General features: G+C 40.8%; 2 protein-coding genes across 2 annotated transcripts; both read left to right on the top strand.

The window, feature by feature from the left end:
• Nucleotides 1-339: 339 nt before the first annotated feature.
• LOC124858769 (homeobox protein Hox-D4b-like) lies at nucleotides 340-5,280 on the top strand. Its single transcript, XM_047350981.1, has 2 exons — nucleotides 340-2,946; nucleotides 4,015-5,280. Exons 1-2 carry the CDS (start codon nucleotides 2,508-2,510, stop codon nucleotides 4,323-4,325), a joined length of 750 nt encoding a protein of 249 aa, XP_047206937.1. The 5' UTR covers nucleotides 340-2,507; the 3' UTR covers nucleotides 4,326-5,280.
• A 7,240-nt stretch (nucleotides 5,281-12,520) lies between these two features.
• mtx2 (metaxin 2) lies at nucleotides 12,521-24,270 on the top strand. The gene is made up of 10 exons (XM_047352491.1): nucleotides 12,521-12,679; nucleotides 17,190-17,237; nucleotides 17,313-17,359; nucleotides 19,193-19,265; nucleotides 19,335-19,411; nucleotides 19,508-19,600; nucleotides 19,690-19,728; nucleotides 19,801-19,926; nucleotides 22,211-22,287; nucleotides 23,641-24,270. Exons 1-10 carry the CDS (start codon nucleotides 12,640-12,642, stop codon nucleotides 23,798-23,800), a joined length of 780 nt encoding a protein of 259 aa, XP_047208447.1. The 5' UTR covers nucleotides 12,521-12,639; the 3' UTR covers nucleotides 23,801-24,270.
• Nucleotides 24,271-24,995: the final 725 nt, after the last annotated feature.

Here is a 24,995-nt window from a genome sequence, read left to right on the forward strand (position 1 = left end):
TCTATAAATCACTCAAACACGTTGAACAGCAGGAGTGTATTGAAAATGAAAGGATAGGTTTGTAGTTTTAATGTTTTTAGGCCCACATCATGCCAATAGGATGTCTCTTAGGACAATAAAACCATTGAGTCAGGAAAAATTTGTTTAAACCTCATGAAGAACAAAACAAGGAGCCATCAGCAGCCAGCCGTGAAAATATCCTTCGCTTATATATACCCTGTAGAACCGAATGTGTGTGGAGCTGCCCTGGTCACAGATTGGGTTCTAGGGGAGTCTATGAGCGATGACTTGCATCGGATCTCTCTTTCATCTGCTCGGCTCAGTAATCTTTGACGCTACAGGAATAAGTTTGGGTGTTGGGTTAGGCACAGGATCGCTTTAATCAGGTGACATGAACATCAAACTGTCATGTTGCTTTATACAAATTGAGCCACATGGTTTGTTCACTGTGAAAAATGGCATTATGCCACTGGATCTAATTGATTGTGGCATTTTGGTCGACTTAGTTAAGTCTTCATCAAAAAACATCAGTGAGGCTCTGCAAATAAAGTGATTTCTGTGGTTACTGACTCACATGCAGTATTTTGTGAAAATATTCACACTCCTTTAACTTTTTGATGTTCTGTCATGCTACATGGGATATTTCAAAATGGCTCAAAATGATTAAGATTGGATGGATAAAATCTGGATTTTTTTTTTTGTATTCTTGCCACCTTAGACAAATGTAGGTTTAGACTTTGACTGGGCCTTTTTAACACACAACTATGCCTTGATCTATTACTTTGTCACATTGGCTGTGTGTTCATGGTCGTTGTACTGCTGGAAGGTGAACCTCCAACATATTGTCTCAAGTCTTTTGCACCCTGTGATACGTTTTCTTCCAAGATCGCCCTTCATTTAGCTCTATCCATCAACTGACCCGCTTGTCCCTGATGACGGGGTGTACTCAGGCTGATGCGCAGTGTTTCTTCTGGGGGTTTGTCATATAGGTTAAACAGTTTAATTTTGGTCTCATCTGACCATCTTGTCCATTGTTGTTCCCTACATTGTTTGAGTGATATTTAAAACTGGACTTGTTTAGGGTTTTTGTCGACAGCAGATTTATTTTTGTCAAAACATGAGAACAAGTTTAAGGGGTATGAAAACTTTTGCAAAGCAGTGTATGGCTCAAATTGCTTTCCAGTTGCATCAGGCTATAAATCTGAAACAGAGATTGTTCAAGCTGACAAAAATGAGGTTAAGCAAATTTATATCTGATCAAGCATCATTATAAGCCCACTTGGGCTAATGACTCATTACATCACATAACCTTCATATAGGTATTAGTTCAATCTTCATACATTACATCCTTAGTGAGGTCCTTTCATGCTTCCGCCAAGTTCTCGCTCTTCTCTTCATTAAGCCAAAGTAATGTCGTTATTGGTTGCAACATAAGACCTGCTGCCAAAGAAGAAAACGTCCAGAGTATGTAAAAGGAAAAAGCCCTATATTTGGGAACAGAGCATAAATACTTCATTCCCAAATATAAAAATCATTTTATAGGACTTTACAAGAGAAAATGAATTATATCTGCAAGCATCCTTATTATGCGACCGTTTCTTCGTGTGAGGGCTTAGATTTTGCATAGATTTTCGATTTGTTCTCGTTTAGCATAATTGAACCCCGTTTTTCTTTTTCTTTAAAAAAGTTGCATCTTTCCCTGCTCCAGTGTCATTTTTTAGGCAAAGCAATGCATGCCTCCCCTCTTTCCCCTCCTTCGCCTAAAACACCCTGGCCTGACCCCGGCCGTAACAAAAAGCCAACTACTAGTCACTGTCTGGAGGCCTTTTATCCTTTTTTTCTTTTATTTTGGGGACCTTTTTGACCGGCCACGTTTTGTTGTCCGTCCTTTTGACTCGCCACAAGGCCAAATATGGCCCCCACGGCCCCTCAATATGGGCGAGATTAATTTTTCAGGCCAGGCCATCTGTGGGGTGAAAAAGTCATAAATCTACAGTCCGAAAGGTGGGAGGGATAGATAGATAGATAGATAGATAGATAGATAGATAGATAGATAGATAGATAGATAGATAGATAGATAGATAGATAGATAGATAGATAGATAGATAGATAGATAGATAGATAGATAGATAGATAGATAGATAGATAGATAGATAGATAGATAGATAGATAGATAGATAGATAGATAGATAGATAGATAGATAGATATTTCCTGTGATTTTTTTGTGTCCACAAACGTCGAATCGTAGTAATTTTACCAAGCAGCAAATCTTCAGTAGCTCCGCGATGAACATTTCTCATTTCTTCCAAATTATCCCATTACGTTTGACATAAACATCCCAGCGTGCCGCCTCTCATTGGCTGGCTGATGGACCACGTGACCCTCGCGGCCGTCTGTCTATTTGACAGCCGCAGGATGGCTCGATGCCAGAGGGGGAAAAAGAGACACAGTGAGGGGATAGAAAGAAAAATTAGTATTCTCCTACTAGCCTCGCTATAAATCAATCATGGAGTCCTTCGTGGTGAGCTGTAAATACGCCGAGCCGCAGTTCCCGCCTTGTGAAGAAGATTACAGTAATTTTAGTGACCAAGGGGGGTATTACAACAACCCCCAGGACAGTGGCAGTTACGCAGGGGGTTATCAGCCAATGCAGCCCCCTCCGCCTGCGTACGCACCACAACAAACGGGCTACCAACACTGTGTGCAGGCCCACCACCGGGAGGATGCAGAGGAGCGGCCGCAGCACCACACTGCTACCTACCCGGTGTACAGGGAGGCAGACGCGCCCGAGAAGGAGAGGTTCCCCCCGGGCGACCTGCAGTGCCACCAGGACTGGATGACCTGCGCCAAGCCCGCTCAGGTGCAGAGGAAAGCGTCCTGCCTTGGCAAGGACAAGCCCCCCATTGTTGTCTACCCCTGGATGAAGAAAGTGCACGTCGCGCATGGTGAGATCCATGATGATCAAATCTTTCTTTCTTTCTTTCTTTCTTTCTTTCCATTAGTGAGCATCTTCTTTCTTTCTCTCTGTCGAATAATTTACGAGCTCAGTGAGAGTAGGCGAGAATTACAGCCGCTATAAAGTTTTATGACCCTGCTGCAGCGCGTATAGGCAATTTGTGTGTGTGTGTGTGTGTGTGTGTGTGTGTGTGTGTGTGCGCGCGCGCGTGTGTGTGTGTATGCGTGCGTACGCGCTAAACGGCGTGGATGAGGATGTGCAACGATGCGGACAAACAAAAAGCTGCAAAAATCTACTAAAAAATCTCTTCTTGGATCTCTTCCCGGTCAACCACAAATGAGCATTACGCACACACAGCAAAAAAAAAATAACAGCTGTGATGTTTAGATAAGGCTTATATACACTGATTTAGTTGGATTAAGAGTCATTTAGTAAATGAGGCTTTGTTAAGGTATTCATTATTTTATTTATATTTCGTAGTAGTAGTTCTAGTAATATCAGTGTAATATTTTGTTCCTGCAATCAGTCCTAATCACATGGGATTGCCATGCTTATTGATTTATTTATTTAAAATATTTTTTATGTTTAGGTTTCATTTATTTATTTTATTTTATTTGTTTCATTAATATTATTATTTATTTATTTCCCAAATATTTTTTTTGTTATATTTAAAGTGTGCAATATGAAAACAATAATCAGTCCTAATCACATGGGATTGCCATGCTTATTGATTTATTGATTTAAAATATTTTTTATGTTTAGGTTTCATTTATTCACTTTATTTTATTTGTTTTATTAATATTATTATTTATTTATTTCCAAATAAATTGTTTTGTTATATTTAAAGTGTGCAATATGAAAACAATAAGAAGAATTAGAATTTGTATTGTTGTTGTTGTTGTATAATAAATCTAATATTTAAATATAAGTATTAGAAATATTTGAATGTAAAAATTTAAAATATCAGTTAAATTTACATTTCATGAATAATATTTATGCACAATAATTAGAAGTGTTTTTATCGTTGCTGATTTTGTATTTTCAAATTGTCTTGCAGTCAATCCCAATCACGTGGGCCCGGAACCGAAGAGGCTGCGCACGGCCTACACGCGTCAGCAGGTGCTCGAGCTCGAGAAGGAGTTCCACTTCAGCCGGTATCTCACGCGCCGCCGCCGGGTGGAGGTGGCTCACGCGCTGTGCCTGTCCGAGCGGCAGGTGAAGGTGTGGTTCCAGAACCGCAGGATGCGCTGGAAGAAAGACAACAAGCTGCCCAACACCAAAGGAAGGAGCAAAAACAAGAAAGCCACGGACAGCAACAATAACAGCAGCAGCAGCGACAGCAGCGTGAAGGCGGTGATAACAGTCTAAAACGTGATCCAAGCTGACTGTTCCGTCCTAAAACATTTGAACTGCTTTAAAATTCCAGCAACACAAAGCTTTGTGATGTTATTTTATTATTATTTGTATTCTGACGGCCATCGTTTGAAGAGGCTGCGTCCAGCCCTGTATATAAATAATCAATGAATGTATTATGGCGACCTTAACGGTTGCAGACGGCCTGTCACTCGTTTGATACAAACACGAATTATTCCCCTCCTTAATATCCGTTCGGCACTATAAGCATGGTGCCTACATGTGAGACGTGAGTCTTTTTGGAGAAAACAGGGTTTTTATTTTTTACAGGGTAAAGCATATAATACAGGGTTTTTTTTTTTTAAATAGCTACATAGAAAGTTAAAATAGCCTATAATTTATGAGTGTGCACGTTACCAAAATGGTCTGCAAGTCTGCGCTTAAAGAAGTAGAATAAACAAGACCAAATTGTTCAGCGGCTGACCAGCAGAATAGTTGGATATATAATGTTTTAGTATTTTTGTAGGAGAGTAGCCATATTGGTATTTTGTTTTCTGTTTAAAAAAATAAAATAAAATGGATCATGGGTTTATAGGTGCAAGTTTATGTTCGACCAACTAAATTGTGATGCACAACCGAGTGTAAATTCAGCTGATTCTCTCAGGGTTACATGGTTTCACAAAAATATCTTCCTGAAATATTTCAATAATTCAAATTAAAGCCAATCCTTTCTGTTCATTTCGCCTTCAAGATTATTTCCCCATTGCAGTTTAATGTGCTATTAAATCTATATAAGCCAGTACTTATTTTTTGATTATTATGTAGAAGCGCATTTTACTCTTTAAGCGACTCTTTCTCTTTGTTCCTTTCGTGTACGTCCAATTTTGAAAACAAAACTTCCTCTTGTGTAAATTTTATATGTGCAAATGTTTTGATAAAACAGATGATAAAAATAAAACAAAAATCTTAATGTTTGGTGCATCAGTTTTTTTTCATATGTGTGTAAGAGGATCAAAGGAAGTGACATATGAACACTAAGTATCACAATCCGTCAATCCATCATCCAAGGGATTTGAATGAACACATTAATTCTGCACAATTGATATCCATATAAGGCGGATACATATTTACTAAAGTAAAGATACTCTGTAGGATGCACGATCTTTGTTAGAACTCAATTTTAATTTCAGTGGATTAAATTAAACTTATTCCAAATATACAGAGTGAAATTTCTATTTCGAGTTCAGTCATTAATGTTCCAGTTCTTAAAGGCCCCGCCATGATTCTTTTAGCTTAGCCTGCTGGCAACCCGGTGGTCTGTAAGAAAAACAAAATCTAATGCAAGCCCATGTGGTTTTCTGATGGAGTGTTGATAAGTGGGATGGGAGAACTGAGAGCCCAGAGACAATAATTGGCACTTTCCGGTCCAGAAGCGGTGAAGAGTGTAGGGAAGGCAGGAAGGGGCTGACAGAACTCATGCTTGATTACAGCCTGTGGTGGTTCCTTGAAACGGAGGCTTAAACTAAAGCGTATCAACTGTTACTCACAGTGCAAAAAGATCATAAACGTGTTATGATGATTGCGCCATTTCAGCAAATTCGTTCTTCATATATTGTGCATAGATTTGTTTTTCCAACGTAAAAAAAGACGTCCATCTCCACACATCTATTGTCTATACGTGCTTCGCCGTGCAGGGGTGGTGGGGCTGACGCTAATCTCTAGCGGTCACTGTGAGAGAGGCGGGGTACACCCTGGACCAGCTCGTTTAACAAACCATCATAGCGTTCTCCTGTCCGACTGCGATAGTACAGCATCGCCACTGACTGGTAGCTTTGGGTACTGCACACAGACAGTTACACGTCAAGGACAAATGGGGATAAAGTGCCTTACAACAATATTCATAAACCTTTGAAGTTTTTCACATTTTGTCGCGTTGCAGCCACAAACTTCAATTTATGTTGCTGGGATTTTGCGTGATAGAACAAGACAAAGTAGTGCATGCGAAGTGGTTAAAACATTTGTATTTAAAAAAAATTAAAATCAGAAATATGTGACGTGCATTTGTTTTCAGCCTCCTTTATTCTGAAACTTTTATGTAAAAACCAGTGCAACCAGTTTTAGTAAATAGAGTTCACTATTTCCTATAGGTGCACAAAGGAGTATTATCACATATCCATCCTCACAGCAGCTGTTAGACTTTATGTCCATCACTGCACAAATGCATATATCCATGTTTTGTAAATGTTAAATCATCCTACTCAGTTGCACATTTCTTTTAATCTGAGTATGCTATTTTTAATAACATTGCAGTATTTTTTTCTTATGTTGAAAATTTGACTCTGTTATTCTTATTTTTGTTTGCTTTTACATATATATATATTGTTTTACCTTTGTGTCTATCTTTGCCTTTCACTTTGCTGCTAGTACAATTTCCTCACTGTGGGACAATAAAGGATATTTCTATTCTGTTCTATTAATCTAAGTATAAATACAACTGTTCTGGTTCTGTGAAGGGTTAGGTCATGAAACAGCATCAAGCTTTGAAAATTTCACAGTCACTGTTTAGTCAATTATATGAAAATGGAAAGAGACTGCAGTTCCCCGAGAGATGGTTGTCAACCTTACCTGACAGGCCTGGCTGCAGAGATCCACAGCTCAGGTTGAACAACCTATTGACATGGCAACTACAGGTCCTTCTCAAAATATTAGCATATTGTGATAAAGTTAATTATTTTCCATAATGTAATGATGAAAATTTAACATTCATATATTTTAGATTCATTGCACACTAACTGAAATATTTCAGGTCTTTTATTGTCTTAATATGGATGATTTTGGCATACAGCTCATGAAAACCCAAAATTCCTATCTCACAAAATTAGCATATTTCATCTGACCAATAAAAGAAAAGTGTTTTTAATACAAAAAACGTCAACCTTCAAATAATCATGTACAGTTATGCACTCAATACTTGGTCGGGAATCCTTTGGCAGAAATGACTGCTTCAATGCGGCGTGGCATGGAGGCCATCAGCCTGAGGCACTGCTGAGGTCTTATGGAGGCCCAGGATGCTTCGATAGCGGCCTTTAGCTCATCCAGAGTGTTGGGTCTTGAGTCTCTCAACGTTCTCTTCACAATATCCCACAGATTCTCTATGGGGTTCAGGTCAGGAGAGTTGGCAGGCCAATTGAGCACAGTGATACCATGGTCAGTAAACCATTTACCAGTGGTTTTGGCACTGTGAGCAGGTGCCAGGTCGTGCTGAAAAATGAAATCTTCATCTCCATAAAGTTTTTCAGCAGATGGAAGCATGAAGTGCTCCAAAATCTCCTGATAGCTAGCTGCATTGACCCTGCCCTTGATAAAACACAGTGGACCAACACCAGCAGCTGACACGGCACCCCAGACCATCACTGACTGTGGGTACTTGACACTGGACTTCTGGCATTTTGGCATTTCCTTCTCCCCAGTCTTCCTCCAGACTCTGGAACCTTGATTTCCAAATGACATGCAGAATTTGCTTTCATCCGAAAAAAGTACTTTGGACCACTGAGCAACAGTCCAGTGCTGCTTCTCTGTAGCCCAGGTCAGGCGCTTCTGCCGCTGTTTCTGGTTCAAAAGTGGCTTGACCTGGGGAATGTGGCACCTGTAGCCCATTTCCTGCACACGCCTGTGCACGGTGGCTCTGGATGTTTCTACTCCAGACTCAGTCCACTGCTTCCGCAGGTCCCCCAAGGTCTGGAATCGGCCCTTCTCCACAATCTTCCTCAGGGTCCGGTCACCTCTTCTCGTTGTGCAGCGTTTTCTGCCACACTTTTTCCTTCCCACAGACTTCCCACTGAGGTGCCTTGATACAGCACTCTGGGAACAGCCTATTCGTTCAGAAATGTCTTTCTGTGTCTTACCCTCTTGCTTGAGGGTGTCAATAGTGGCCTTCTGGACAGCAGTCAGGTCGGCAGTCTTACCCATGATTGGGGTTTTGAGTGATGAACCAGGCTGGGAGTTTTAAAGGCCTCAGGAATTTTTTGCAGGTGTTTAGAGTTAACTCGTTGATTCAGATGATTAGGTTCATAGCTCGTTTAGAGACCCTTTTAATGATATGCTAATTTTGTGAGATAGGAATTTTGGGTTTTCATGAGCTGTATGCCAAAATCATCCGTATTAAGACAATAAAAGACCTGAAATATTTCAGTTAGTGTGCAATGAATCTAAAATATATGAATGTTAAATTTTCATCATTACATTATGGAAAATAATGAACTTTATCACAATATGCTAATATTTTGAGAAGGACCTGTACTAGTTGTCTGATGGAAGAGTGGCAAGAAGAAACCAGCTTGTAGAACAAAGCAAACATGGCGATGGCTTTGAGCCAAACAACCACAAACTACTTCTCTCCGTTAAGGATTTATTGAAGATTCAAGTTTGCTTGTACAAGGGCTCTAGGCTACACAGGACATCCCAGAAAAGAGCAAACATCATTCAGTGCATACATGTTTTATCAGGTTGTAAATGGTATGAAGTAACCATGGCAATCTGCCTCATGTCAGCCTCATCATGTTGATCCCCTCTGCTGTCATGTATGTGCTGTGAGATAATTAGCTATAATTTGTTTAGAGAGTGTGTGTGCTGCCAAGGACTGCCGCCTTGAAATTGATGCATTCCATGGTCCTCCACTTATCAATATGTGTGTGTTTGAAGCAGCTGCTTTGTAGCTCACCTGACCTCTTACACGTAATAATTCTCAGTTGAATCTAGGTGCTTTCACCCTTTATTCTCTTTAACAGAACATCGCAACTTTAACTCTGAAACAGGCACAATGCATTTATGTGTAATGACAGAAAGAATGAAAAGAAATCCTAACAGGGGTCACAAAACAACCCAGACAAACATCTAAAGCACTGCAGGCCTCACTTGCCTCAGTTAAGGTTAGAGTTCATGGTTCAACAATAAGAAAGAGACTGGCAGTGAAACATGGTGGTGGGAGTGTGATGGTTTGGGGTTGCTTTGCTTCCTAAAGAGCTGGACGACTTGCCATAATTGATGGGATCTTAAATATGCTTTCTACCAGAACATTCTGCAGGAGAATCCAGCTATCAGTACATGCCCTTAGGCCCAGTTACACTTTGGTTATGCAGTAGGGCAATGATCCAATGTACAGAAGTACAGCCACCTCTGGGTGACTCAAAAAAAGATGTGTTGGAGTGACCTGGTCACTGGACAAATTTAGATACTGAACAACCACCTTAAAGACGCATTCATAGTCAGCGGCACCGGATTCATTTTAGAGGAGGAGGGGCCGTTGGGGTGTTGCGTTGCACATACTCAATTTTTTCACACTATAATGTTGGTGCATACTTAAGGGGCGTTTTTAGGGTCTTGACATATTAGCCCAGAACCCTCCTTCCTCCTGTTCTCTCTTTAAAATTTGCCATGCTCACCAGTATAGGCATTTGTGTCACTTTCAGGAATGTATTTCTCCAAACTCATGAGAGGTGACAGCACAATCTCTTCAGATTATATCATAATTTCATCTATACTATAACCAGAACTAATATTTCATAATTTTACTGTAGAGCTTTGGAGAAATAACGGGTCAAAGTACCTCAAAATGCTCATCCAGTATCCAACATCTGACACAGTGGTGGTCAGTGGATTACTGGAGGTCCAGGAGGACTGATCACGCTCTTCTCTATGTATGACCCGTTATTTCTCCAAAGCTCTACAGTAAAAGTATGAAATATTTATTCTGGTTATAGAATAGATGACCCTTTAATATAATCGGAAGAGAGTGTGTTGTCAACTCTCATGGTTTTGGAGAAATAAATTGCTGAAAGTGGGAGAAAAGCATATACTGGATAAGCATTAGTAGGTACTTTGACCCGTTATTTCTCCAAAACTCTACAGTAAAATGATTAAATATTTTTTTTTTACATAAAACATGTATGTGAAAGTTGCAAAAATGTCAATAATATAAATGTTCTGTTGGTTACTTTTCTGTTTTCCTCTTATTTTCTCAACCGTTGCCAGGATTGGCGTCCTTTCTGCTCCATTACCGTAATGTACCTAGTATGCGCGAAGCTAATCTTTAAGGGAGAGCTGGTATCAGCTGGCGTGACCACGTATTTCTGACTGTCGGCTCAACACCCCGGTCTCAGTATAAATGATGAGACCGGACAAGCGGTTCCCAAAGAAGACGTTTTTTCTTCAGCCTTTAGGAACCAGTAAACCCCAGACCTTAAATGGCTGCGCCTATCATAGAATCTAGGGTTATGTAACCCCAGATTCGTAAGAGAGAAGCGTAAAGAGAAGCGTAAAGGCTTCAAGTGCGTAAATACGCAGTCAGAGGCGCCCTGCGCAAATGAACAGGAAGGATAAATAATCTCATCAGGGTGGAGGCTGACATGACAAACCTGCTGCTGTGGACAATGATGACGCAGCTTAACAAACTGTAACAGTCCAGAAAAGCAGGAGCAGAACATAACAGAAGGAAAAACATCAGCAGCTGGATCATAATGACGCAGCGCAACAACCTCCTGCGTTCTTCCAGCGGCCAGAGCTGAGGGCATCTGTTCGCTACACAGCGCCAGGCCAGCTGTGGTTCTCACTGAGTCCACAGGAGGATCCACCGCCAGGAGTGGACGACTTCCCTCAGTCCATGGTCGAAGACGCTCCTTTGCGGTTTTGCTCCAGTTCGGCTGAACCCGCAGCCTCTGGATCGGGTCACAGTTCCTCCTGCGACCCATGGAGGAGCCGCAGGATCAGCGGAAAATAAAAAATAATTTTAGATAATCAAATTTGACCTTATATTAAATATTTAGTTTTTCTTGCTGTCGTATTGTTGAACAGTATAGAATTAATTAAAGCATAATTAAAAGCTTTTAAAACAACTACGTTTTAATTGAGTTAAAAACAATTAAATATGAGTTTCTATATTGGGTTCATATATTTGTACATCCGACTCTAAAGGCTTCACCAGTCATGGACCTCACCGCACGTCACTGAACTGAGATCTAATATAGCCCGGGAACTGTCAAATATGTTCATGTTACAGGCTATTATTATATCACAAATATAATATACAAATAATCCCAACAAATATATTAAGAACAATCATTAGGCCTACATTGATACACAAACCGGTAGAATAATGATAAACAGGGGTGTTTTCATTGTAAATCTGATTTGTCAGATGTAATATTTTCTTATCAAAATAAAGAAAATAAAAAAAATAAAATAAAGCATTGTCTTCTCTTTTGCCGTTATGTTGTTGAACAGTTTTGACAGAACTTTTGCTGACAAAACAACCGTTTATTCATATGAACAAATCGTCTTTAATAAAAGAAAAAAGAAAATAGAAGTTCTTCATTCATTAAAAAACGGTTTCGTGCGTCCTGGTGTCTGGAGAGATTATGTGACGGCCGTTCCTGACTGGCGTTGCATTCAGAAAACGAAACAACAACCCTGACAGGCTGCCACAGGTCCTGATTATTTTATTCTTCTATTATTTCAAAGATGTTCTAACGAACAGAGAAAGCCATTGCTGTTCTTTTCATCTGCCTGCAATTTCTCCACACAGCGACCTGCCATTGGTGAGCACTGCACGGTGCTGTACCCCCTATTCCGGCGCCACTGTTCATAGTTGAAATCCTTTTAACGTGGCTGGATTAAAACATTTCTGCAAAGGAGAGTGGGCCAAACTTTCTCAGTGGGGAAATTAAAGTTATCAGAAACTCTTGACGTCAGTTGCTAAGGGTGGCAGAACTAGTTATTAGGTTTAGGGGGCAATAATTTTTTTCGCATAGAGTCAGGTTTGGATAGCTTATTCCCTTAATAAATGAAATCATCATTTGAAAACAGATTTTTGTATTTACTCAAGTTATCTCTGTTTATCAATCTTAGGTTGATGATCTGAATAATTTAGGTGTGACAAAAAAGGAAAACAGAAGAAATCTGTAAGAGGGCAAACACTATAAATTGGCTTGAAAAGGAACTGTCCAATTTACCCCTACTGTTCATTTTTGTATAACGCTTGTAATGTACATTTACAGTAAATATTTCTACTAAGATGCCACAAATGACCTCCAGATATACTGCGGAACTTTAAATTATACATCTGAGGCTGGAAAAAAGTGAAACCATAAATAAGAAGAAACCCAGAGCTTAGGCGAAAAGCGGAACTAAATATCAGTGTAGCTCTGTTTCCTGGGGACGTTAATCGCAGGCGGAGGGTTGCATGACTGCAGAATACTTGTCCTTAACCTGACATGAAGCAGCACTGCGCTCAGCTCAGATTGTAATTACAGTCTAACAGGAACAGTATTACAACATGTCTCTGGCGGCGGAGGCTTTCGTCTCGCAAATGGCAGGTAATGCGGTCACTTAGTTCCTCAATAACTAGCTGTTATTAGGCTAACTTTAGCCAGCTAGCTCACCTAGGCTAGCTGTAGCATAGTCGTCAGTTTTAGGCTTATGCTTAAGGTAAACAAAACGATAAATTTGACAGAAACTTTAATAAAGGCAAGAACAAAAATGTGCAAAAATCGAATTGCTTTAAGTTACTTTTGGAAGGCTAATAAGCAACAGGAAGCTGCCAATCAAAAGCATATTATCAACTAAAAATAAGCAGGGGCTAAGGCCTTTAAAAAGCAAGGAAATTGTCTATTTAATGGTCAGCAGCAATCAGATTTAACGCGGTATCAGAGATGAAAAACATCAGTTGTGAGCCCGCCTATTTACAGCGAGACAGTTTAATCCCAGGTAGGAAAACACGGAACCCTGGAGCGGATGTGTGCTAAAGATCACCTTGAGATGAGAGTGCTCTGACTACAAGCTTCAGCGTGTAAAATGGTAACCCTTAAATAGACAGGCACATCCAAATCTGTTTATTATTATTTCATTAACATTTCTAATGTGTTGTTCGCATTTCCAGCCTTATATACTAAAATTAATAATCGTATTTTAGGACATTTTTCAGACTAAGACACGTTGTGAGGTAAGACGTATAGGAACTGTTTGTGCAAAATTGTTTCACATACTTTTACTTACATTGAAATAAGATAATATTGCATTAAATAGCGGTTTCCTGGAGGATTTGATCCTGGGAAAAAGTATTTACTCCCTTAAAGATTTATTTAATTTTATTTTTTTTTTACCTTTTGTCCAACTTAAATGTTTTGGATTTTCAAGCAAATTGTAAAATCGGACAAAGATAACCCGTGTACTTACAACAGGCAGTTTTTTAAATGATGATGTCATTTTTTAAGGGGAAAAAGCTATTTATACCAACCTAGACCTATGTGAAAAGCAACTAAACGACTGGTTGTTGCCCTTGGCAGCATCAGTTGCATCAAGCATTTGTGATAACTGGAAATTAATTTTATACATCTCTCTAGAGGAATTTTGACCCACTCTTCTTTGCAAAATTGCTTTAATTAATTCTCATTGGAGGATTTCCAGCATGAATGACCAGTTTAAGGTCATGCCATTGCCCCTTAATGGGATTTAAGTCTGGACTTTGACTATGCCACCCCAGAACCATCATTTCTTTAGCCATTCAGAGGTAGAGCTGCAGGTCTGCTTTAGGTTATTTGTCGGCTCTATAACCCAAGTCGGCATAATCTTAATGTCAGAAACTGATGGCGGGACATTTTCAGGATTATGTAGTGGAGAACTGAATTCACGGTTCCATCAGTTGTGTGTTGTGAGTTTTAGGCTGGCTACTCCATGTTTTCGCTGTTTGTGTATAATGGCTCTCAGTGTGATTTGCTGGAGTTCCAGAGCCTTAGAAATGGCCTTGTAGATGTTTCCAGACTGATAGACTTTGTTTCTCATTAAATTTCTTTATACCAGGGTATGATATGTTGCTATTTGAGATCCTTTAGCCTACTTCAAGCTTTCAGATCGGTAATGTTTAGGAAATGTCTTGATTATGCTGGTCTCATATGCCCCTTTTCCACTGGCTCGTTGTAGGTGGCGCAGCTCCGCTTCCCTTGGTTTCATTCTTCCTGGTACGGTACCTGTTGTATTACCACTGACCTGCTGACGGCTGGAGCTATGGCTTGAAGCTTGTGGCGCTATTAACTACTGTGCGAAACTCTAATAACAATAAAAATAATTAAATAGAAAATAAGAACACAAACTAAATACGAATAATATTTGTATTATTGTATATGCAAAAATGTCATATATGTTTTTACATGTATAAAATGATCCACTAGGATAATTATCTGGACCACATCCCAGCCAGAACTTATAGAATAAGGCTCAGGGGTTCTGATGTTAGCGGGTTGTGCCAGGAGAAGCAGAGAGGAGAGACGCTGCTGTCTGGATGGTGAAGCTCCAAGGTTTGCCTGATGAAGTTAAAATTTTGGGCATTATGAGGAAGTTTTTGTCTCAGCCATGGCAATTTCGAGGACATGGACTTTAAAGCTCAAAACCGTAGACTTTTGACCTTTGAAGTTAGTTTTAGATTGGATATTGGATGTTCGTGCTTCGTGAATTCAGCCGGACGTCCTCCCGTTTGACCAGGTCCAGGCAGTGTGATTACAGGGAGCTGCTCTCTACCTGTTTCCTCCTGCAGACGCTGGTTCTCTTGAGGACCGACAATAAATGTCCGAACCAAACACGCTGTTTCATGGTGGTTTTGTTTTGTGTGTTTTGTGTGCATCTGAACAGCTGATTCTATGTGTGATCAGCTGGTTTAGGATGTTATTAAATACAGCGCCCCCTACCTGCGTGTAATTCAGAAAGCTGATGTGTCGTTTTTCTTTTCTTTCAGCCTTCATGGTTCATAATTTATAAATAGTAAAATTATATTTCGGTTTCACCCACTCTGGCTATTGCGGTCCCTAATAATATTGTAGTCAATCTTGAGTTTTATTAACCTTTCTCTGCACTATCTCAGTGAAAACCTTCTCATTTCACTTGCCCCCATGGTCAATTAGTGAACACCAGTCTGTTCACGTCACATGTAGTCCCTACTCAGCCCCGGTCGGACCTGCTCAGGAGCAGGGACCAAAAAGTAAGTATCGGTATGGAAAAAACAGTAATGGAGTAGTGGACTTGAGTAGGGCCAAATCGAGCTGGTGGAAAAGGGACATTAGAGCCCTGTTCCTGCAGCAGCTCTGAACAGACCCTGGAAGGAGGTTATGAATACCCCGATGACCCTATAAGCTCCCCTCACTATCCTCTGCAGGGGCCTCTTGTTCGTCTCAGTAAGATGTAATACATCAACACATTCTCTAACAAAGTAACACCATCTTCCACCCATCTGCACTTCAGATAACTGTGTTCATGTACTTTTACACAACCATTTACAGTAATCTCCAATAAATACCTGAACATCTTAGGGTTTTTTTTTCTGTCTTGCTCCCTGCTCTTATTCATCCTGACTTCAGCTACCATAGCAACATGTAATTATGCTCATATCTTGTTCTTACCTGCCCTCTATATACAGTTTGTTTTCCTGATCTTCATCATTGTTTCCCTCCTCCAAATGTGACGAGCCATTGGCTGGTTAAACTATAGCCACCTCTCTCCTTCTTGGACCACACTAACTGAATTCAGAAATTCTCTGAACATGTGATTCACACAGTAATTTAAGCAGTAATGGAAATTGGGTGTGAAATAAAAATGATTACCTCACCACAGAAGGACCTAACAGGCCTCAAACATATAATTAAATCTGAGAGTAAGCCCTCCTGTTTTTTTGCTCCTATCTGGGCAACATATATCCTAGGTATGTTGCAGGTCTACAGTTAAACATGTAGTCTTTCTTTACATTGAGCATCAAAGGTCCTCTGTTTAAAAAACAAATGGTTTAATTGCATGTTTAAAGTGACTTTCCTCCATGTTTCTGTGATCAGCTTAAAAAGCGACAAACCAAATCCACCTGAGCTAGCCTCATATGCTAGGTTTGTGTTGCGTTCTGTAAAACAGCTGGTTTCTCTGAAAAAACCAACTCGGACTTCTTCGACTATAAACTAAAGGTGTGAAACTGATCTTATCTACCTCCACAAAGGTCTGAAAGTCAGCCACTGCCCCCCTTTGCTCTGCCAACAAGGAATCCTACAACTCAGGACACTTTATTGTGGTTTAAGTTGTTTTATTAGTTTGTCCTCAACTGACCTCAAACCTAGTGATTTAAAAAAAATGCAAAATACTGCTGTGCCTTTAATTTTTGGCTCAAAACAGGTCTGTAGTCTAAGCTGCTGTGCAAGTTTTGTGTGTTGTTAAATTGTGAGAAATGAAAGACTTAGGAAACAGATTGTTTTTAGTTCATTTAATTTAGTAGTTTGGACAGCAATGCTCTAAACTTTTCATTTATATTTGAGAGCTCTACCTCATGTGCAGTTAAAACCAGTTTGTATTGTTTCACGGTGATCGGCTAGAAAACTGCAATCGGTGCAACCCCATTAGAAACCTGTACTCCTGCTGAGCTTTTAAATGCATATCATACGTCCACATGCAGACTTTTGCTTTTGCTTATTTAAAATAAGTGTAAATATTCTCTAAAACAAGTAACGTTTTAAAAGGTTTTACTGTTTTATCCATCTGTATAGCCATTTATCAGACAAATAATAAAAAAAAAACTTGCATTCTTGGTCCAGCACTGTGATGCTTTAATTAAAACAAACTTGTTTTCACAAACGCTTCCTACCAGCTGTCAAGCACGGTGGTGGAGGGTGTTAATCCAGCCTTGTTTTGTAGCTGCAGGAGCATTTCAGTGATTGAATTGGACCGAGCAAACGCTGGAGCGGTTTCTGTTAGGAGACAGCTTCCACTTACAGTTGCTATGAAGAAGACAGTGTTTATTCCTTTCAACGTTTGTCATTAGCCTCGATCTGCTTTCATTCATGCCTGTTTTGACTCCAACAGCTGCTGAGCCTTGGCCTGAGAATGCAACCTTGTACCAACCTTTAAAGGGTAAGTTAGAGAATTTGCAGAAACAAACCAAGTTGCCTAGGTGACATCTAACATTGATGCATTTCTCTGCAACAGATGATCAGATCCTGCTCTCAGACCACGCCTCGTCTCTCGCTGTTCAGGTAAAGTTTGATTTCTGGGTTTTCTCTGCAGATATTTTCAGATAAATTCTGTGTGAAACGTTTACATTTCAACATGCAACATCCCAGCTTTTCTCCGGGAGCTGGACACTCTCTGAGGTCTTAATCCAATAAGAAAGGATTTAAATATTGTAAATGTGTTAGGGTAATAGTCTGATGTTGAAATTCAGAGATTATGGTCCGTTGTCTCATAAAAAAGGGCCCAATGCTGAGCAAGGAACCTCATGTTAAACTGCTGCTGCTTAACAAACGGATGTTAGATCATGCAGTGCAATTTAAAAACTGTTCTTAACAAAGAAAACAAAACAAAATGAACGAGTGAGAAGACAACGATCTCTGACGCTAATAAATGGACAAAAGGTCAAATCAAGTTAATGTTAACGAACATACAGCCACATTTTCTCCTCTTTTCATAGAAGAAAGGGGTGGAACACAGTGCATATTTTCACTGATAACTATGATGTAATGACATCATTTAAAGGGGTTGAAATCTTTATGCACATCCTGTACCACCAGCTCTGCAGGAAATGCTCTACACACTCCGGGCTAGGATAAACATAAACAGCTGACCTCATTCGCAGGTTGTAAAGCCTTTGTAGGAAAATCTGCAGTGGCCTTCATAGTTAAGTAGTGTGTGTGGGGGCGTCTCAATTTCAGAACGTATTTCATTGCAATGCTGTTAATGAAAACTGAGATAAGGGCTGATTATTATTATCATTCATTCATTTTCAAGCATTTTTACCATTACACAACGTCTCTGACAAAACACTCCATGAGCTTGAGCATCCACTAAAGAAATACTTGTGACGTGGGCATCAAGGGAAGTCCATTCAACTGGCCTGATACCTTCTAGATATGGAGAGCGTGAATGCATGAGACTTGAACTGTTATATCCTATTAAATATTGCATCCAAGCAGTTTCTTGGAATTACGATAATGCACACGCTGATATCTCAGTTTGTCATATTGTGCAGATCTACTTCTGTATTTTTCAAGTGAGGGGGGATCTTTGACATCGCCTCCATGATGGTCCTCTGGTTTACAGTGGAAGATAAGATCTGCTTATATTTCCTCTTGTTTGTCACTTTGGAGACACTACAGCCCTCCTGCAGCTCTGCAAGGATAATCTAGGATGGATGGGTGGGTGGGTGTTTGAGTGGGAGAGGTTTTGCTGCACAGGGCGCAGGATGTATTTCTTGTTCAGCCAGCCACTCAACTTTCTGTTAAGTTCTGTCCATGAAGTGTCTGTTTGCCACACTTAGGCGCTTTCAGGTTCCTCAAAATTAGGTTTTAAACCTTAAGATAATCAGGTTTTCATGTCTGGGAATAGATTCAGAAACGTCCACATCTCAGAGCATCAAAAAATAGATTTTAGTCTCCAGCAGAAATCTTTTCTGCAGTCTCTGCAGCAAACTAGACACATTTAACCAGTTTACTTCCCAACACTGATCATGGTTGAAGAGTCCAGAATAGAGGGAGGAGAGAGGACGCACAGAGGTCACTAAGTTGTTCTAAGTGCAGCATGTAGGATGGAATGATCCATGATTAGATTAAGGATTTCAACAGTCGAAACACCTGTTGGGACTTTCTTTATGCAATTAGGGGAAACTAGAATTGCCTTGAATTGTGTGAAAGGCTGAACCAACTGTCCGTTTGATGCTGCCTCATAGGTGACAATACAAACAAGGCTGGAATGAGCTGTAGTAGTGCTGTTGGTTATCAGAACATTTTGTTTTGAATTCCATTGTACAACCATTGAGGAAGAACTTCCTGTTGCTTGTGCTGTGAATGCCTTCCCTGTTCCCTTATCTGCAGGCCTACCTCCGAATGTGTGGTCTGCCAGTGCAGGTGGTTTGCAGAGCAAACGCTGAATACATGTCACCGTCTGGTCAGTACACGTCCTGCTTCATTTCATCTCGGAAGCATCTTGTATTCCTGACTTTCATTTTTTCCGTAGGTAAAATCCCCTTCATCCACGTGGGAAACCAGGTGGTGTCAGAACTGGGGCCGATAGTCCAGTTCACCAAAGCGAAGGTGATTCAACCCTACTCTCAATTATTTCATTGTGAGGAGATTGTGAAGCAGGGTGTCTCTTCCCCAGATGACTGTACTGATATTGTGGTTTTTCAGGGTCACACTCTGAGCGACTCCCTGGATGATGTTCAGAGAGCTGAGATGAAAGCGTACATGGAGCTCGTGTATAACATGCTTCTTACTGCTGAGGTTCAGAAAGCCCAAAACATTTAGAACCAATATACTGATACTTAAACACTGTGACAGCTTTTCACAGAGGTTCTTTGTCTCCTCCGCAGCTGTACGTCCAGTGGTGCGATGATGCCACAGCAGCTGAGGTGCGTGTTCTTGTCCTCATATCAAAACCAAAAACGTGAATCTCTCTCTAAAACGGCCTTTATTTTGTGTAGATTTCTAGGCCCAGATACAGCAACCCGTACTCATGGCCTCTTGGGAAAATCCTGGCCTATCAGAAGCAGTGGGAGGTGCGCAGGAAGATGAACGCCATCGGCTGGGGAGGAAAATCGCTTGAGCAGGTTAGCAGCAACCCACAGACGACGAGCTGATATGCATCAGTTTTCCTGGCGATGATCGCATTTCTTTATTTAAGCCAACTTGCTTCAAAATGGTTTTCTACATCTGGGAAGGGGTGCCTCCTAATAACTGCCGTTTACAGTGTCTGACAAGCATGCTCACATCCCCAGAACCTTTACAGATTCTGTCACATTACAACCACAAGCTTCAACGTAGTTTATAGCCAGTTTATGTGAATGACCAACACAAAGTAGTGCAGAATTGTCAAGTTTGGAAAACAGCTTTGCACGTCGAGAGACTGAAATCTTTGCCTATCTTTCTTCGTAAACTACCTCAAGCACAGTTAGACTGGATAGTGAGCTTCTGTGAACATCAGTTTTGAAGTCTGGTGACAGATTCACTATTGAACTTAGATCTGGACTTTAACTAGGCCACTCTAACACATGAACATGCTTTGTTCTGAACATTTAATAGTAGCTCTGGCTGAGTGTCGTTGTCCTGTTGGAAGTTGAACCTCTGCCCAGTCTCAGGTCTTTTACAGACTAGGTTTTCTTTCAGTATTTAGCTCCATGCATTGTCCCATCACCTCTGACAGCTTCCCTTTCCCTGCTAAAGAAAAGCTTTCCCATACCATAATGCTGCCACCACCATTTTTCATGCTTGGGATGTCTGCTTGGGGTGATGTGCTGTGTTAGTTCTTGCGTTTTTTTTGCGTAGTTTCTTTTCTTGAAACACCTGACCAGGGCACCTTCCTCCACATTTCTCCTGGCTGTGTCCCCTGCAAACGATACATCTCATTGCTTTCTTCTTGCCATTCTTCCATAAACGTCAGATTTGTGGAGTGCACAACTCCTTCCACCTGATTCCTCTACCTGAGCTGTGGGCCTCTGTAGCTCCTACAGAGTTACCATGGCCCTCTTTTTGTGTAATTTTCACAGATTTTTCCAAATAAAAATATGAAAACTGGCATTCAGCACCCTTTACTCTAAAACCCATAAATGACATTCAGTGCAAGCACCTACATTCCATTGTTACCTGTTTAATAAATACAAATAATCAGAGTACCTCCTAACTGTGATCTTCAGTGTTAGGATAAGTTAAGCTGGATCTCTCAACGAAAACTTGGATATGTCGAATCTATTCTGCAGTATAGGGCCCAGGTTTAGTTGTAAAGCAGTATCCCAAGCTCTGAACATCTCTTATTGGAAAATAAAGTATTGCAAACCTACCAAGATATGGCCGTCCATAATAACTGATAAGTCTGGGAAGGAAAAAATTACCCAGAGTATCTGCGAAGAGGCCCATTGTAACTGGCGGAGCTGCAGGGATTCACAGCTCAGGTGGGAGAATCTGTTCACAGCAAAACTATTAATGGGGCACACCAAAAATCTCCCCTTTATTGAAGAGTGGCGAGAAGAAAGCCATTTTAGAAGAAATCTCAAAGTCCCATTTTCAGTTTGCCATGTTATATGTAGGCGACTCCGCAAATAAGCGGAAGCAAGTGCTCTGGTCAGATGAGACGCAAACTGCAAACTTTGGCCTACTCAAAAACATTTGTGTCGAGGAAAACCAGCTTTGCACATTACCCTGAACACACCGTCCTAAGTGGAATATGGAGACAGCAGCATGATGCTGTGGGGTTGCTTTTCTTCAACAGGCATAGTGAAGCCGACGGGTTGGAGGTTGGAGCTAAGTACAGGGCAGTCCTGGACAAAAAGCTGTTGGAGTGGGGGAGCGACTTCCAGCAGAACATCAACCCTAAACCTGTAATGGTATTTTAAAGCCCAGACCTAAAACAGATGAAAAAATCAGTGGTAAGTCTTAGAATGTTCTGTTCACAGCAGCTCTCCATCCAGTCTGACTGAGTCAGAGCTATTTTGCAAAATAAATTAGCTAAAATATCAGGTTCTAGGTTTGCAGAGCTGGTAGAGACACCCCAAAAGATTTGCAGCTGTAACTGCAGCTAAAGGTGCTTGTCCCACAAAGCATTGGCTCAGGGAGGGTGAATGCAAATACATGCCACACTTTTCAGGTTTTTATTTGTAAAACTAGTTTACAACCATTTATCCTTTTCCTTCAACTTCACAATGAAGCACTGCTTTGTGTTGGTTGATCAGATACGATCTGAATGAAATCCATTGAACTTGGCTGTAATGTGACAAAGTGTGAAAAAGTTAAAGAGGTATGAATACTTTTACAAGTCAATGTCTTTAAACAAAAATATCTATCTGAATTCAGACCTCCTGCTTGAATGTTTGAGTGTCTGTTCTGCTTTGTGTGTTTTAGGTTTATGAAGACGTGAGTCAGTGCTGCCAGGCTCTGTCTCAGCGGCTGGGAACTCAGCCATACTTCTTTAACAAACAGTACGTATTCTGCCTGGGATTATTTTCTTGCCTCATGCACGGAGATGTGGTAAGAATGGTGGAACCGGCCAGTTGGGTGGAAACAGTCTTGCAGGTTGTGTTTTGACTTGTAGCCAAACGGCATAAACTTCTGCTTGAACACCACCCGGTGGATAATTCTTGGCATTACATCTTAGCCAATCAGAAAACAAGTTTGCTTCGTTGAAAACCATTAATTGTCCTTTCAAATATATATTTGAACAAAGACGAGAAAGTGACAAAAATTGACGTTTATTAGTGAAATTATAAGCTGAAAAGAAAGTTTGTTGTCATGATTCATCACTTCTGCTGGTTATTCTGGGTTTCCTTCAATGTAAATGCAGTTAATTATACTGCATTTATGGTTCCCTAACAAGGAGTTTAAGCAATATTACTCATATCAATGATCCTTAAACTATTTTCTATGCCAGAAATCGACACACTAACACAATGGAGAACATAACTGTGAATTGCATGACACATGATAGTTTTTTTAAACAACTAAAAATCTGAAAAATCTCCCATGTCCACCTAAGTCTCAAGCCTTTTGAAAGGCCTCCAACAGTTTTTTCCCCCAGCACTTTGTAATATCTGGCCAACCTTCGTGGCCCTGCTGAAGAGAAGCATCCCCACACATCATGATGCCTCCTCCACCGTGCTTTTTTTGGGATGTAATCAGGGTGATGTGCAGTGTTTGTTTTATTCTTCACAAACATAGTTTTGCATGTAGGCCAAAAATGTACATTCTGGTCTCATCATTGAGTACCATCTTCCACATGTTTGCTAGGTCCCCTACATGGCTTGTGGCAAATTCTGGATTTCTTGTGGATTTCTTTCAACAATGACCTTCTTCTTGCCACTCTTGAGTGGTTCAGATTTTTAGAGTGAACCACTAACCTGCTGTCAACAGATTGTCTTACCTGAGCTGTGGATCCGTGCAGCTCCTCCAATGTTACCAGGGGTCTCTTGGCTGCTTCACTAACTAATTCTCTTTTTGCCAGAGCTCATGTGGACGGACGTGTCTCGGGAGGTCTGCTGTTGGGCCATACTGTTTCCATTGAAAGCTATTGGTTGCACTTTGCATGAAGATATATGCTCCTCCTTCCAGATTTTTCTTTGTTAAAAAAATAATCATTTTCCTTCCACTTCACAATTCTGAACAGCTTTGAGTTGGTCTGTCAGATAAATCCCAATAAGATAGATTGATAATTGAAGAGTTGGGACATTAAAAATGTGAAAATGTTCCAGGAATAGGAAGACCTTGTCAGGGCACTGTAATTGGCCAGGTTCACCAGGAGCAAACCTTGTTTGTGTGTGCTTCTCTGTGTGCTGCAGGGCCACGGAACTGGACGCGCTGGTGTTCGGTCACCTCTTCACCATACTTACCACCAGGCTGACGAGCACCGAGCTGGCAGAGAGGATCAAGAGCTACAGCAACCTGCTGTCCTTCTGCAGGCGTATCGAGCAGACCTACTTTGAAGATAAAGGCTCATAAAGGACTGAAAAATGCTGCTCTCTGTCATCTCATCGACTACATTCTGTGTTTCCTTCTCTCATTCCCCACATTGTAGTAGTGACAAAGTATAAACTGCCATGCACACCAGCTGTGCTGTTCGGTTCTCCTTTCACCTCCATGCTTGTAAATGTTGCAGTTTTTCACTCACCCACACATTTTGAACAGCAGGGCAGGTTTTACAGCTGTGCAATGTGACCGGTTTTAGAGGGAAGAACTCCACTTGACCCCACCTTGAGAGGTGAAACGGTACCAGTTTATTTTTCTGTCGGGGAGTTAGGGCAAGCCACTGAAATGTGGAGCTGCTGATGTACAAATTCATAGGAACATTTTGATGGAGATTTACATTCTTGATTTTTTTCCACATTGTTTTGCTTGTGTTATTGTGAAGTGCCTATATTAGACATTCAGCTCAATAGTTTTATTTTCCCCAATAAAAAGCGTTGTCTGAACCTTGAGGGTCATTGTTTGATGTTACACAAATGCACGCGCCAAAGTGGGTCGTGTGGGGGTTTAACAAAGGTCGTATGTGTCTGATTGTGGAGAAAACCTCCCGAATCCGGGTTCAGAAGCTGCTTTGTACACTTGAATGTGCTCCTGCCTCCAGGTCTCATACAAGCTCATTGGTAAGGTCCGATCACCTCTGCTTGCCCCGCGGTTGACCGGGTTCTGTGTCTGCGCGACAGACAGAATGAGCGGCTGTCTTGCAGGTTTCCTCTGAGGTCACCGTTTGACCCGTGAACTTCCAGGAGCCGTGACACGATGAGTGATGAGCCAAGCTGACCAAACGGTGCACAGCTGGAGGTCAGCAGACAGAGAAACAAACAGACTGGCACATCTTACTAAGGAGGGGTCGGCCTTCACAAGCCTTTTGTTTTTATTGAAGCCACAGACTGCATAGTTGTAATAATAGTTACATAATACAGTTAAACGTATAATTTGCTGGTATTGGTACTTGAGAAACAAAAAGTAGACCCGCTTTTAATTGTTGAGTTTTACATGTCAGAACATAATAGATTTGTCTGGTTCTTGGCAGGTTTCAAAGTTAGTTAAATCAAACCCAAAATGTCCAAACAATTCTCTCAAACAAGACCACAGATCTGTTTCTACAGTGACTGACTCAAAACATGCCTGTTTTCTCAAGCTTTTAGTAAGGCTTGATTATTTGGTTTGGGAA

Source organism: Girardinichthys multiradiatus, chromosome 22, assembly GCF_021462225.1.
Source record: "Girardinichthys multiradiatus isolate DD_20200921_A chromosome 22, DD_fGirMul_XY1, whole genome shotgun sequence".
NCBI classification, from domain to species: domain Eukaryota; kingdom Metazoa; phylum Chordata; class Actinopteri; order Cyprinodontiformes; family Goodeidae; genus Girardinichthys; species Girardinichthys multiradiatus.